Consider the following 15,493-nt stretch of genomic DNA (forward strand, 5'->3'; position numbering starts at 1 on the left):
ACCTAACCTAACCTATGAAGATAGGTTAGGTTAGGTTAGGTAGGGTTGGTTAGGTTCGGTCATATAACTATGTTAATTTTAACTCCAATAAAAAGAAATTGACCTCATACATAATGAAATGGGTAGCTTTATCATTTCATAAGAAAAAATTTAGAGAAAATATATTAATTCAGGAAAACTTGGCTTATTAGGCAAATCGGGCCTTGCATAGTAGGCTGAGAAGTGCGTTCTGGCTACTAGGTACGACATATATATATATATACATATATATATATATATATATATATATATATATATATATATATATATATATATATATATATATATAAGGTCTTAACTACTAACAAACAATAATCTTGAGGGCTGACGGACATTCACTCCATCTACTAACACAACTTGGCCATCTTGGGGTCCGTCGCCCCAACACCAGCAGCTGGCTGGCTGCCACAGACAGTACACGGCCTGCCATCACCAGGCCCTTCGTGTTCCCTCTGAAAAAGCATTTGGTTCTTGAAGACTGCCATTGTCGTCCAGCCGTCCAGCGCGCCTCTCACGTCACCTCTGAGGAAAGTAAATCATATAGCAGGAAGGAAACTACAGCTGTGGTCAGAGAGACCACAGCCTTCCAAAGGGGAACAGAAAATATGGTCAGGTGCGCTCAACAGATGGCGTTAATATCGTCTCAATATTTTAGTAGGATATTTTACAAGGATGATTTAGAAGGGTATTTTCCAAGTATGTTTTACCCAGTATATTTAACGAGGATGTTTAATGGCATATTTTATAAGAATGTTTTACGAGGATATTTTATAAGAATGTTTTACGAGGATATTTTAGCGAAGTTTAATCAGGATCTTTTACAAGACTGTTTAATCAGGATATTTAACTAGCATGTTTCACTAGGTTATTTTACAAGAATGTATTACCAGGATGTTATGTGATTTCTGTTAATTTGTTATATTAATATAGAAGGAAAGGGATTTTCAAGTGGCTCTGTAGGGGAAAATTGATGATTTTATGCATGTAACAAAGTATATGTTGGGTTGACAGCCTCAAACGCGCGTCCTCGTCCCCTGCATAGTCACGTAATATTAAAAAAGTTAATTTTAACCAGTTTTATTGCTCAACGACTCAGATGGTCATTGCCTCAGTTCTTAAGCTGATCATTGTCTCAGCTAGTTAGTTCTTAAGCTGATCATTGTCTCAGCTAATTAGTTCTTAAGCTGATCACTGCCTCAGCTAGTTAGTTCTTAAGCTGATCATTGTCTCAGCTAGTTAGTTCTTAAGCTGATCATTGTCTCAGCTAGTTAGTTCTTAAGCTGATCATTGCCTCAGCTAATTAGTTCTTAAGCTGATCATTGTCTCAGCTAGTTAGTTCTTAAGCTGATCATTGCCTCAGCTAATTAGTTCTTAAGCTGATCATTGCCTCAGCTAGTTAGTTCTTAAGCTGATCATTGTCTCAGCTAGTTAGTTCTTAAGCTGATCATTGTCTCAGCTAGTTAGTTCTTAAGCTGATCATTGCCTCAGCTAGTTAGTTCTTAAGCTGATCATTGCCTCAGCTAATTAGTTCTTAAGCTGATCATTGCCTCAGCTAGTTAGTTCTAAAGCTGATCATTGCCTCAGCTAGTTCTTAAGCTGATCATTGTCTCAGCTAGTTAGTTCTTAAGCTGATCATTGCCTCAGCTAGTTAGTTCTTAAGCTGATCATTGCCTCAGCTAATTAGTTCTTAAGCTGATCATTGCCTCAGCTAGTTAGTTCTAAAGCTGATCATTTCCTCAGTTAGTTCTTAAGCTTATCATTGCCTCAGCTAGTTAGTTCTAAAGCTGATCATTGCCTCAGTTAGTTCTTAAGCTGATCATTGCCTCAGTTAGTTCTTAAGCTGATCATTGTCTCAGTTCTTAAGCTGATCATTGTCTCAGCTAGTTAGTTCTTAAGCTGATCATTGCCTCAGCTAGTTAGTTCTTAAGCTGATCATTGCCTCAGCTAGTTAGTTCTTAAGCTGATCATTGCCTCAGCTAGTTAGTTCTTAAGCTGATCATTGCCTCAGCTAGTTAGTTCCTAAGCTGATCATTGCCTCAGCTTGTTAGTTCTTAAGCTGATCATTGCCTCAGCTAGTTAGTTCCTAAGCTGATCATTGCCCCAGCTAGTTAGTTCTTAAGCTGATCATTGCCTCAGCTAGTTAGTTCTTAAGCTGATCATTGTCTCAGCTAGTTAGTTCTTAAGCTGATCATTGCCTCAGTTAGTTCTTAAGCTGATCATTGCCTCAGCTAGTTAGTTCCTAAGCTGATCATTGCCTCAGTTCTTAAGCTGATCATTGCCTCAGTTCCTAAGCTGATCATTGCCTCAGTTAGTTCCTAAGCTGATCATTGTCTCAGTTAGTTCTTAAGCTGATCATTGCCTCAGTTAGTTATTAAGCTGATCATTGCCTCAGCTAGTTCTTAAGCTGATCATTGTCTCAGCTAGTTCTTAAGCTGATCATTGCCTCAGCTAGATAGTTCCTAAGCTGGCCACCGCCTCATTGTAGAAGACATCATAACCTCCCACTCCCCTACCTTAAAGTCCCTCCTTCACAGGCTGTAGATAGACACGTTGAAGGATAAGACAGGTAAAGATGGGTTGAGTTACGACCCGTGATCCTCGCCCTCCTCCTCCCTCCTCGGAGGTCTCAACTTCGCCTCAACACCCGGAGTTTAAGAGGCAGTAAACTAGCCATTGTTCTCTGAAGGGCGTCTTTTGCCGTGTCTGTGGCTGCCGGGGGACCATCAGTGGGACCTCGGGTCTGGCCACAACATCACACAACTGTCTTAGCAGCAAAGTAAGGAACTGTATTAGGAACAAGGTAAGGAACTGTATTAGGAACAAGGTAAGGAACTGTATTAGCAGCAGGGTAAGGAACTGTATTAGCAGCAGGGTAAGGAACTGTATTTGCAGCATGGTAAGGAACTGTATTAGCAGCATGGTAAGGAACTGTATTAGCAGCATGGTAAGGAACTGTATTAGCAGCATGGTAAGGAACTGTATTAGCAGCATGGTAAGGAACTGTATTAGCAGCATGGTAAGGAACTGTATTAGCAGCATGGTAAGGAACTGTATTAGCAGCATGGTAAGGAACTGTATTAGCAGCATGGTAAGGAACTGTAACAGGAGCAAGGTAAGGAACCGTAACAGGAGCATGGTATGGAACTGTAACAGGAGCAAGGTAAGGAACTGTAACAGGAGCAAGGTAAGGAACTGTAACAGGAGCAAGGTAAGGAACTGTATTAGGAGCAGGGTAAGGAACTGTATTAGCAGCAAGGTAAGGAACTGTATTAGGAGCAAGGTAAGGAACTGTATTAGCAGCAAGGTAAGGAACTGTATTAGGAACAAGGTAAGGAACTGTATTAGCAGCATGGTAAGGAACTCTATTAGCAGCATGGTAAGGAACTGTATTAGGAACAAGGTAAGGAACTGTATTAGCAGCAGGGTAAGGAACTGTATTAGGAGCATGGTAAGGGACTGTATTAGCAGCATGGTAAGGAACTGTATTAGCAGCATGGTAAGGAACTGTATTAGCAGCATGGTAAGGAACTGTATTAGCAGCATGGTAAGGAACTGTATTAGGAACAAGGTAAGGAACTGTATTAGGAGCAGGGTAAGGAACTGTATTAGCAGCATGGTAAGGAACTGTATTAGCAGCATGGTAAGGAACTGTATTAGCAGCATGGTAAGGAACTCTATTAGCAGCAGGGTAAGGAACTGTATTAGGAACAAGGTAAGGAACTGTATTAGCAGCAAGGTAAGGAACTCTATTAGCAGCAGGGTAAGGAACTCTATTAGCAGCAGGGTAAGGAACTGTATTAGCAGCAGGGTAAGGAACTGTATTAGGAGCAAGGTAAGGAACTGTATTAGCAGCATGGTAAGGAACTCTATTAGCAGCAGGGTAAGGAACTGTATTAGCAGCAGGGTAAGGAACTGTATTAGCAGCAAGGTAAGGAACTGTATTAGCAGCAGGGTAAGGAACTGTATTAGCAGCATGGTAAGGAACTGTATTAGGAGCAAAGTAAGGAACTGTATTAGCAGCAGGGTAAGGAACTGTATTAGCAGCATGGTAAGGAACTGTATTAGCAGCATGGTAAGGAACTGTATTAGCAGCATGGTAAGGAACTGTATTACGAGCAAGGTAAGGAACTGTATTAGCAGCAGGGTAAGGAACTGTATTAGCAGCAGGGTAAGGAACTGTATTAGGAGCATGGTAAGGAACTGTATTAGCAGCAGGATAAGGAACTGTATTAGCAGCATGGTAAGGAACTGTATTAGGAGCAAGGTAAGGAACTGTATTAGCAGCAGGGTAAGGAACTGTATTAGCAGCATGGTAAGGAACTGTATTAGGAGCATGGTAAGGAACTGTATTAGCAGCAGGGTAAGGAACTGTATTAGCAGCATGGTAAGGAACTGTATTAGGAGCAAGGTGAGGAACTGTATTAGCAGCAGGGTAAGGAACTGTATTAGCAGCAGGGTAAGGAACTGTATTAGGAGCATGGTAAGGAACTGTATTAGCAGCATGGTAAGGAACTGTATTAGGAGCAAGGTAAGGAACTGTATTAGGAGCAGGGTAAGGAACTGTATTAGGAGCATGGTAAGGAACTGTATTAGGAGCAGGGTAAGGAACTGTATTAGGAGCAAGGTAAGGAACTGTATTAGGAGCAGGGTAAGGAACTGTATTAGGAGCAAGGTAAGGAACTGTAATTGACATGAAGGACGTAGATAATGATACTTATCAGGAGGAAGGTAAGGGAAGATAATTATTAGGGAAAAACGATTAAAATAGCAGCTGGGATATAAGGTTAAGATAGCTAGGATATGGGGTTAGGATAGCTGCTGGGATATGAGGTTAGGATAGCAGCTGGGATATGAGGTTAGGATAGCAGCTGGGATATGAGGTTAGGATAGCAGCTGGGATATGAGCACCTGTCAGTCAGGTGCTGTCACAGTGAGAGGTTGTGTTAGCTGGAGCTCTGATTGTAGTAATATTATTACAGCAACAATGGAAGAATTAGTGAAGAAACTGGTGAATTTACTTGGAGCTCTGAGGACAGAGCTGGATTCTCTACGGGAGGAGGTACGACAGCTGAAACAACATCAGGAAGAAACAAAGGAGGAGACCAGTGGTAAAAAGACCTCGTCTTGGCAAGTTGTAAAGGACAGGGGTCTCAAGAAGACCTTGGCAAAACCGACACCTAATAGCCTAAGGACTTCTAACGCATTTGATGTGTTAGAGGACGAGTGCTGTGGTGAACCTGTAGTTCAACGAGGAGGCAAAGGCAAAGCAACGAGGAACATTGAAGCGCAGGTCCCTCAAAGTGCCCTAAAGGAAAAGCGAATTTTGGTTGTGGGAGATTCCCAGGTGAGGTATTTAGACAGAACGTTTTGTGCCAGAGATAAAGGAAACAGGTTAAGGGTTTGCTATCCGGGAGCTGGTGTTGGTGATATTGTTGGAAACATGAAAGATATTATGACGGGAAATGGGAACAAACCCATTATTTGTATTAGTGCAGGGGGTAATGATGTTGGACGAGTTAGGAGTGAGGAACTAATACAGAGATTCATGACATGAAATTGATAGAATTAGTTAGGAGCAAGGGAGGAATCCCGATCATATGTGGCATTCTTTCAAGAAAGGGAGTGGGAAATGAATGGATGTCGAGGGCACTTGGTGTCAATTGCAGGCTGGAAAGATATTGCAAATCTAATGCAATATCTTTCATAGACAACTGGGAACGCTTCTATGGAAGAAATGAAATGTATGCTCATGATGGGGTGCATCTATCGAGGGCTGGGGTTGTTGCTGTTGCAAACTCGTTGGAACCAGTGGTTAGAGGTGTTTGTTTGGGTTTAAACTGTTAGTAGATAGTGGTATGGGAATTGATTTGGAGGAAGGAGGTAATAAAAGTATGTGTTTGGGGGAGAAAGGAATTGGCAAAATGATCATTGAAAGAGAAGGGCCTCAAAATAACAATTCACTTAGGGTATATTACACTAACAGTAGAAGTCTAAGAAACAAAATAAACGAATTAAATGCTCTTGTCTGCACAGAAAAATTAGATATTATCGCGCTTACCGAAACGTGGATGAATGTAGAAAATAGAGAACTATTAGCTGAATATCAGATAAATGGATTTAAACTATTTCACACAGATAGATATATTAGACGAGGAGGGGGAGTAGCCATATATGTTAGGGACAATTTGAGATGTAGTCTCAAAGAGGGAATCAAGTCTGAGCCACACACAGAAACTATTTGGATAGAATTAAACGAAAAAGCTAATAATATTATAATAGGAGTTATATATAGGCCACCAAATTTAGACAGAATGGAAGCAAAGCATCTATGGGATGAAATATCTAGAGCATCTAGATCTAACAGTATTTATGTCATCGGTGGCTTTAATTTTAGTGGAATAAACTGGTTGAACAAAACAGGGAATAATGAAGCAGAAGATTTTCTAGAATTAATTGACGATTGGTTTCTTATGCAACACATTAAGGAACCAACACAGGAAAATAATATTTTAGATTTAGTGTTAACTAACAGGGAAACACAAATTAATGACCTCGAAATAGGAAATGAGCTAGGGAACAGTGATCATAAAGAAATAAGATTTAGCATAGAATGGAATAGATCTGTAGGAGAAAATTCTGTTAAAGTACCTGATTTTCGAAAAGCTAATTTCAATAACCTAAGAAATTTATTGGGTCAAATAGTGTTACGGCCCTATTGGGTCGCAACCGGGTTCTTCTCTGATCTTATTAGAGTTTGGGTATCTGGCCCCAAGTTAGTAGTGGCTTTCAAGGGGCGTTCCGTAACGCAAGTTAAATTAAAGGGAAAGGGATACAAATGCTCAGATATCTATATATATAATCACCACCACCATAAATAAATATATAAACTGTCACACGGGGGGTATAAATACACAATGTACAGAATCGTCTTCCTCTGAAGACGACGGGATGCTCCACGGTGCACACGATGAGTAGCCCTGGTTCTCTTCTTCGTGGCCCACGATGAATCCTCTGATTCTTTCAGCGAATCTACCCCGGCCACAGGCCAGCCAGATCACAGTCCCACTGGGTGCAGCGCCGTGGAGGCCTTCAACCACAAATCCAGCCTGTAGCTGGCAGGTTCCGATCAGCTCCGCTGTGTAGGCCACTCCACGATCGATACTAGGGTTGCGAGCCCTAGGCAGGAGCCTCGTGTGATTCCGCCGATCACTCTCCTCTCTCTGCACCACAGTGGCCAGTCTCTCCCACCAGCCAGCCCCCAAATAAGACGATTCCTGGTACTGCCACGTCACAGGCAGGCTAACACACTCAACAGTGTTCGTCCGGGGGTGACTCACAGCTTCTGCAGCAAACATGTAGAGAGACTATGGCTGCCTTGGGTAGACTGCCTATCGTCCAATCCAGCAGTCCCAGGTCGACTCTGTAATCAGACACGTCATCAGTACTAGGGACACCCTAGGGCACCTCACTTACAGGCTTAGACACAAACGCCCACCTATCCACTCCATAGATGGCGTTGCTGTCTAAGCGCCACCTCACCAGAGGTCAGCAGCGGCTATGTCACGAGCTGATTAAGACGAGAAACCAGCCCCTGTGGCCGGTATATCTCGTTCTCACTAGATGGCGTCGTCCATTTGGAGGGGGGTTTCGGGAGCTGACTCACAGATGGCGTGGACGTCACTGCTCCGTGCTACGACGCTGGGCTCGAGTTCGTAACAAATAGATTGCAAAGTCTTGGGTATGGGGTGTGGGCCGGTCTTAGAGCTAGACGTGAACCCAGCGATAGGTGACGTAAAAGGGGTTTTCGATGTGGACTCAAAATATAACCTATTTAAAAATATTCTAAGCGAAGCCCAGGAATGTAGTATACCATATAAATTGAATAGATCAAATACTAATGATCCAAAGTGGATAACAAAGGATTTGAAGAACCTTAGTGGTAAAAAGAGAGCTTGGTACAAGAGGATTAAGAATGGGGAAATCAGTTTAGAACAGGAATTCTTACAACTGGTTAGAAATACTAAAAAAGAGATAAGGAAAGCAAAAAGAAACTATGAAGTTCGCATAGCAGAGCAAGCAAAGACAAATCCTAAAGGGGTTTTCCAGTTATACCGGACAAAGATTAGGGAGAGGATAGGTCCATTATAAACTGAGACAGGTCAAATAACAGATAATGATGAAAAGATGAGTAGTATTTTTAATAAATATTTTATATCTGTATTTACTAAAGAGGAACTTAACAATATGCCTTCAGCCGAACAAGTATATGTGGGTGGGGACGAGGACAGGTTGACGAGTTTAGCAGTTACCAGGGAGGATGTAATTAAACAATTAGTAAAACTAAAACCAAACAAATCCCCAGGGCCGGATGAAGTGTTTGCCAGGGTGCTTAAAGAATGCAAAGAGGAGCTTTGTGACCCACTGTCAACCATATTTAATAAATCAATAGAGTCAGGCAGAGTGCCAGAGTTTTGGAAAGTTGCTAATGTGATACCAATTTTTAAGAAAGGAGATAGATCACTTGCGTCAAACTATCGACCAATTAGCCTAACGTCTGTTGTGGGAAAGCTATTTGAATCGATAATTGCAAATAAAATTCGTCTTCATCTGGAAAAACCCAAATTTATAAATGAGTCGCAACATGGTTTTACAAACGGCCGTTCATATTTAACAAATTTGCTATCTTTTTATTCCAGCATAGTTGAGGCAGTTGATAGTGGTAAGGATTGTGATGTTGCGTACCTTGACTTTAGCAAAGCTTTTGATACAGTGCCACATGAAAGACTGATTACAAAAATAGACGCTCATGGTATTGGGGGTGCTATATTAAGTTGGATTAGGGCATGGCTATACCAAAGGAAACAGAGAGTTAGTATAAATGGGGTTAAGTCAGAGTGGGAAAATGTTGTAAGTGGAGTGCCTCAAGGCCCTGTCCTGGGACCTCTGTTGTTTATAATATATATCAATGATTTAGATTCAGGATTGAGTAGCAATATTTGCAAATTTGCAGATGATACAAAAATCGGTAGGGAAATTAACACGGAAGAAGACTCACTGTCACTTCAAGTTGATCTAAATAGGGTTTTGAAATGGTCAAAGGATTGGCAGATGCAGTTTAATGCTGATAAATGTAAAATTTTGAGGCTAGGTAATGATGATAGAGTTACAGGATACGAGCTAGATGGTGTTGAGATTGCGAAGTCGAATTGCGAAAGGGATCTGGGAGTTATGATAAGTAAGAATTTAAAACAAAAGGATCAATGCATGAATGTTCGTAATAAGGCAAATAGGACACTGGGATTTATTAATCAAAGCGTTAGTAACAAGACACCTGGTGTGGTTCTTAAGCTATATCTTGCTCTGGTTAGGCCCCCATTTAGATTATGCAGTTCAGTTTTGGTCGCCTTAATGTAGAATGGATATAAATTCACTTGAACGTGTCCAGCGTAGGCTGACTAAGTTAATTCCCCAAATTAGAAATCTTTCATATGAAGAAAGATTAACAAAGCTTAAATTGCATTCACTGGAAAGGCGAAGAGTTAGTGGTGACATGATAGAGGTTTACAAGTGGATGAATGGACATAACAAAGGAGATATTAATAGGGTATTAAAAGTATCAACACAAGACAGAACACGAAACAATGGGTATAAATTGGATAAGTTTAGATTTAGGAAAGACTTGGGTAAATACTGGTTCGATTTGTGGAACCAATTTCCGCGTAACGTGGTGGAGGTGGGGTCCCTCGATTGTTTCAAGCGCGAGTTGGACAAGTATATGAGTGGGATTGGGTGGTTATAGATAGGAGCTGCCTCGTATGGGCCAATAGGCCTTCTGCAGTTACCTTTGTTCTTATGTTCTTATGTTCTTATGATATGAGGTTAGGATAGCAGCTGAGATATGAGGTTAGGATAGCAGCTGAGATATGGGGTTAGGATAGCAGCTGAGATATGAGGTTAGGATAGCAGCTGAGATATGGGGTTAGGATAGCAGCTGAGATATGAGGTTAGGATAGCAGCTGGGATATGAGGTTAGGAGAGCCGCTGAGATATGAGGTTAGGATAGCAGCTGAGATATGAGGTTAGGATAGCAGCTGAGATATGAGGTTAGGAGAGCCGCTGAGATATGAGGTTAGGATAGCAGCTGATATATGAGGTTAGGATAGCAGCTGAGATATGAGGTTAGGATAGCAGCTGGGATATGAGGCTAGGATAGCAGCTGAGATATGAGGCTAGGATAGCAGCTGAGATATGAGGTTAGGATAGGAGCCTATCTCATCAACTTAGTAAACAATGGGATTGCTGAATTCCCTTTGATGTTGGTGTTGTGTTATTGTTGGTCCTTCTTGCTTCTCTTTCTCGCCCATTATGTATATCCTGCTGCTCCTGGAGACTTACGAGCGGAGTCCATCCACTTGGGCGAGTTGGTACAACGATCGGCGTGTATCTTGTGGGGCTGGCGATCGATACAATATGGTCCAAGTGGGTGGTTGGGCACCGTTCTGTCACCCCAGTTCGTTGTCATTATACGCTAGCTCCTCATATCCTAATATGATGTCTTCATCATATTGGCATCATCATATTGTCATGATATTTATTGATCAGTGCACTAGTCCGCTTCATTCTCACACACACTATATATATATATATATATATATATATATATATATATATATATATATATATATATATATATATATATATATATATATATATATGTCGTACCTAGTAGCCAGAACGCACTTCTCAGCCTACTATGCAAGGCCCGATTTGCCTAATAAGTCAAGTTTTCCTGAATTAATATATTTTCTCTAATTGTTTTCTTATGAAATGATAAAGCTACCAATTTCATTATATATGAGATAATTTTTTTTTATTGGAGTTAAAATTAACGTAGATATATGGCCAAACCTAACCAACCCTACCTAACCTAACCTATCTTTATAGGTTAGGTTAGGCTAGGTAGCCGAAAAAGTTAGGTTAGGTAGTCGAAAAACAATTCATGAAAACTTGGCTTATTAGGCAAATCGGGCCAGGCATATTAGGCTGAGAACTGCGTTCTGGCTACTAGGTACGACATATATATATATATATATATATATATATATATATATATATATATATATATATATATATATATATATATATATATATATATATATATATTTTTTTTTTATTACCTGGTCTGCTAAGGTTGATGAGAATGGCAACCTCTTCCACAGCAGTACCCTTCCTCAGCAGCCTCTTCCTCAGTATCCCCTTCCTCAGCAGCCCCTTCCTCGGCAGCCCCCTTCCTCAGCAGGCCCTTCCTCAGCAGCCCCCTTCCTCGTCAGCCCCTTCCTCAGCAGCCTCTTCCTCAGCAGCCCCTTCCTCAGCAGCCCCTTCCTCGGCAGCCCCTTCAGCAGCCCCTTCCTCGGCTGCCCCTTCCTCAGCAGCCCCTTCCTCAGCAGCCCCCTTCCTCGCCAGCCCCTTTATCGGCAGCCCCTTCCTCAGCAGCCCCCCCTCCTCGCTAGCCCTTTCCTCAGCAGCCCCCTTCCTCGCCAGCCCCTTCCTCAGCAGCCCCTTCCTCGGCAGCCCCCTTCCTCGGCAGCCCCCTTCCTCAGCATCGCCTTCCTCAGCAACCCCTTCCTCAGCATCCCCTTCATTGGCAGCCCACTTCCTCTGCAACCCCTTCCTCAGCAGCCCCCTTTCTTGGCAGCCCCCATCCTCAGCAGTTCCTTCCTCAGCACCTCCTTCCTCAGCAACCCCTTCCTTTAGCAGCCCACTTCCTCAGCAGCCCCTTAGCAACCCCCTTCCTCAGCAGCCTCTTAGCAGCCCCCTTCCTCAGCAGCCCCTTTCTCAACAGCCTCTTCTTCACCAGCCCCCTTCCTCAGCAGCTCCTTCCTCAGCAACCCCCTTCTTTTGCAGCCCCTTCCTCAGCAGCCCCCTTCTTTAGCAGCCTCTTCCTCAGCAGTCGCTTCCTCAGCATCCCCTTCCTCGGCAGCCCCCTTCCTCAGCATCCCCTTCCTCGGCAGCCCCCTTCCTCAGCATCGCCTTCCTCAGCATCCCCTTCAACGGCAGCCCCCTTCCTCAGCAACCTCTTCCTCAGCAGCACCTTCCTCAGCAGCACCTTCCTCACCAACCTCCTTCCTCAGCAGCCCCTTCCTCAGCAGCACCTTCCTCACCAACCTCCTTCCTCAGCAGCCCCATCTTTAGCAGCCCCATCCTCAGCAGCCACGTTCCTCAGCTGCCTTTTCCTCAGCAACCCCTTCCTCAGCAGCCACTTCCTAAGCATCCACTTCCTCAGCAGCCCCTTCCTCAGCAGCCCCTTCTTTAGCAGCCCCTTCCTCAGCAGCCACTTCCTAAGCATCCACTTCCTCAGTAGCCCCTTCCTCAGCAGCACCTTCCTCACCAGCCCCCTTCCTAACCAGCCCTTTCCTCAACAGCTCCTTCCTCAGCAGCCTCCTTCCTCAGCAGCCCCTTCTTTAGCAGCCCCATCCCCCGCAGCCCCCTTCCTCAGCAGCCCACTTCCTCAGCAGCCACTTCGTAAGCATCCACTTCCTCAGTAGGCCCTTCCTCAGCAGGCTCCTCCTCAGCAACCCCTTCCTCAGCAGCCCACTTCTTCAGCAGCCCCTTCCTCAGCAGCCCACTTCTTCAGCAGCCCCTTCCTCAGCAGCCCACTTCTTCAGCAGCCCCTTCCTCAGCAGCCCACTTCTTCAGCAGCCCCTTCCTCAGCAGCCCACTTCTTCAGCAGCCCCTTCCTCAGCAGTCCACTTCCTCAGCAGCCCACTTCCTCAGCAGCCCCCTTCCGTACCAGCCCCTTCCTCACCAGACCCTTCCTCACCAGTCTCCTTCCTCAGCAGCCCTTTCCTTAGCAGCCCCCTTCTTCAGCAGCCACTTCCTAAGCATCCACTTCCTCAGTAGCCCCTTCCTCAGCAGACTCTTCCTCAGGATCCCCCTTCATTAGCAGCCCCTTACTCAGCAGCCCTTTCCACAGCAGCCTCTTCCTCAGCAGCCCCCTTCCTCAGTAACCCCTTCCTCAGAAGCCTCTTCCTCAGCAGCCCCCTTCCTCAGTAACCCCTTCCTCAGAAGCCTCTTCCTCAGCAGCCCCTTCCTCAGCAGCCCCTTTCTAAGCAGCCCCTTCCTAAGCGTCCACTTCCTCAGTAGCCCCTTCCTCAGAAGCCCCCTTCATTATCAGCCCCTTCCTCAGCAGCCTCTTCCTCAGCAGCCCCTTCCTCAGCCGCCCCCTTCCTCAGCAGCCCCTTTCTAAGCAGCCCCTTCCTCAGCAGCCCCTTTCTAAGCAGCCCCTTCCTCATCAGCCACTTCCTCAGCAGCCCCTTCCTCAGCCGCCCCTTCCTCAGCAGCCCCTTTCTAAGCACCCCCTTCCTCAGCAGCCCCTTCCCCAGCAGCCCCTTTCTAAGCAGCCCCTTCCTCAGCAGCCACTTCCTCAGCAGCCCCTTCCTCAGCAGTCCCTTTCTAAGCAGCCCCTTCCTCAGCAGCCCCTTCCTCAGCCGCCCCTTCCTCAGCAGCCCCTTTCTAAGCAGCCCCTTCCTCAGCAGCCCCTTCCTCAGCAGCCCCTTCCTCAGCAGTCCCTTTCTAAGCAGCCCCTTCCTCAGCAGCCCCTTCCTCAGCAGCCCCTTCCTCAGCAGCCCCTTCCTCAGCAGTCCCTGCCTCAGCCGCCCCTTCCTCATCAGCCACTTCCTCAGCAGCCCCTTTCTAAGCAGCCACTTAGCAGCCCCTTCCTCAGCAGTCCCTTCCTCAGCAGCCCCTTTCTAAGCAGCCCCTTCCTCAGCAGCCCCTTCCTCAGCAGCCACTTCCTCAGCAGCCACTTAGCAGCCCCTTTCTAAGCAGCCCCTTCCTCAGCAGCCCCTTCCTCAGCAGCCCCTTCCTCAGCAGCCCCTTCCTCAGCAGCCCCTGCCCACGTAGCTGCATCCTTCCCTAATGCTCGTCATCAATGCATTCAACTCAATTCTTTGTGTTCGTGTGTCATTTAAATCGACGTTCTATTCTGCACAAATGTTTCACAGTGGAGCTGCTCATTAATATTCTGATGAGATGCTCACACACACGGGGTGTTCTGTTCCTCTCTTGTACACACGGGGTGTTCTGTTCCTCTCTTGTACACACGGGGTGTTCTGTTCCTCTCTTGTACACACACGGGGTGTTCTGTTCCTCTCTTGTACACACACGGGGTGTTCTGTTCCTCTCTTGTACACACACACGAGGTGTTCTGTTCCTCTCTTGTACACACGAGGTGTTCTGTTCCTCTCTTGTACACACGGGGTGTTCTGTTCCTCTCTTGCACACACGGGGTGTTCTGTTCCTCTCTTGTACACACACGGGGTGTTCTGTTCCTCTCTTGTACACACGGGGTGTTCTGTTCCTCTCTTGTACACACACACGGGGTGTTCTGTTCCTCTCTTGTACACACGGGGTGTTCTGTTCCTCTCTTGTACACACGGGGTGTTCTGTTCCTCTCTTGTACACACACACGGGGTGTTCTGTTCCTCTCTTGTACACACGGGGTGTTCTGTTCCTCTCTTGTACACACACACGGGGTGTTCTGTTCCTCTCTTGTACACACACGGGGTGTTCTGTTCCTCTCTTGTACACACACGGGGTGTTCTGTTCCTCTCTTGTACACACGGGGTGTTCTGTTCCTCTCTTGTACACACACACGGGGTGTTCTGTTCCTCTCTTGTACACACGAGGTGTTCTGTTCCTCTCTTGTACACACGAGGTGTTCTGTTCCTCTCTTGTACACACGGGGTGTTCTGTTCCTCTCTTGTACACACGGGGTGTTCTGTTCCTCTCTTGTACACACGGGGTGTTCTGTTCCTCTCTTGTACACACGGGGTGTTCTGTTCCTCTCTTGTACACACGGGGTGTTCTGTTCCTGTCTTGTACACACGGGGTGTTCTGTTCCTCTCTTGTACACACGGGGTGTTCTGTTCCTCTCTTGTACACACGGGGTGTTCTGTTCCTCTCTTGTACACACGGGGTGTTCTGTTCCTCTCTTGTACACACGGGGTATTCTGTTCCTCTCTTGCACACACGGTGTTCTGTTCCTCTCTTGCACACACGGTGTTCTGTTCCTCTCTTGTACACACACACGGGGTGTTCTGTTCCTCTCTTGTACACACGGGGTGTTCTGTTCCTCTCTTGCACACACGGTGTTCTGTTCCTCTCTTGCACACACGGCGTTCTGTTCCTCTCTTGTACACACACACGGGGTGTTCTGTTCCTCTCTTGTACACACGGGGTGTTCTGTTCCTCTCTTGTACACACGGGGTGTTGTGTTCCTCTCTTGTACACACACACGGGGTGTTCTGTTCCTCTCTTGCACACACACGGTGTTCTGTTCCTCTCTGGACACACACGGTGTTCTGTTCCTCTCTTGCACACACGGGGTGTTCTGTTCCTCTCTTGTACACACACGGTCTTCTGTTCCTCTCTTGTACACACGGGGTGTTCTGTT

General features: G+C 45.4%; 2 protein-coding genes across 2 annotated transcripts; one reads left to right on the top strand and one right to left on the bottom strand.

Moving 5' to 3' along the window:
• Window positions 1-2,791: 2,791 nt before the first annotated feature.
• LOC123772337 (proteoglycan 4-like) lies at window positions 2,792-4,732 on the bottom strand. Its single transcript, XM_045765430.1, has one exon. The coding sequence runs from the start codon at window positions 4,730-4,732 to the stop codon at window positions 2,792-2,794; it is 1,941 nt and encodes a 646-aa protein (XP_045621386.1).
• On the top strand, window positions 4,731-12,584 carry LOC138355822 (uncharacterized). The gene is made up of 3 exons (XM_069311356.1): window positions 4,731-4,767; window positions 5,019-5,098; window positions 11,688-12,584. Exons 1-3 carry the CDS (start codon window positions 4,731-4,733, stop codon window positions 12,582-12,584), a joined length of 1,014 nt encoding a protein of 337 aa, XP_069167457.1.
• Window positions 12,585-15,493: the final 2,909 nt, after the last annotated feature.

This window comes from Procambarus clarkii, chromosome 69, assembly GCF_040958095.1.
Source record: "Procambarus clarkii isolate CNS0578487 chromosome 69, FALCON_Pclarkii_2.0, whole genome shotgun sequence".
Taxonomy (NCBI): domain Eukaryota; kingdom Metazoa; phylum Arthropoda; class Malacostraca; order Decapoda; family Cambaridae; genus Procambarus; species Procambarus clarkii.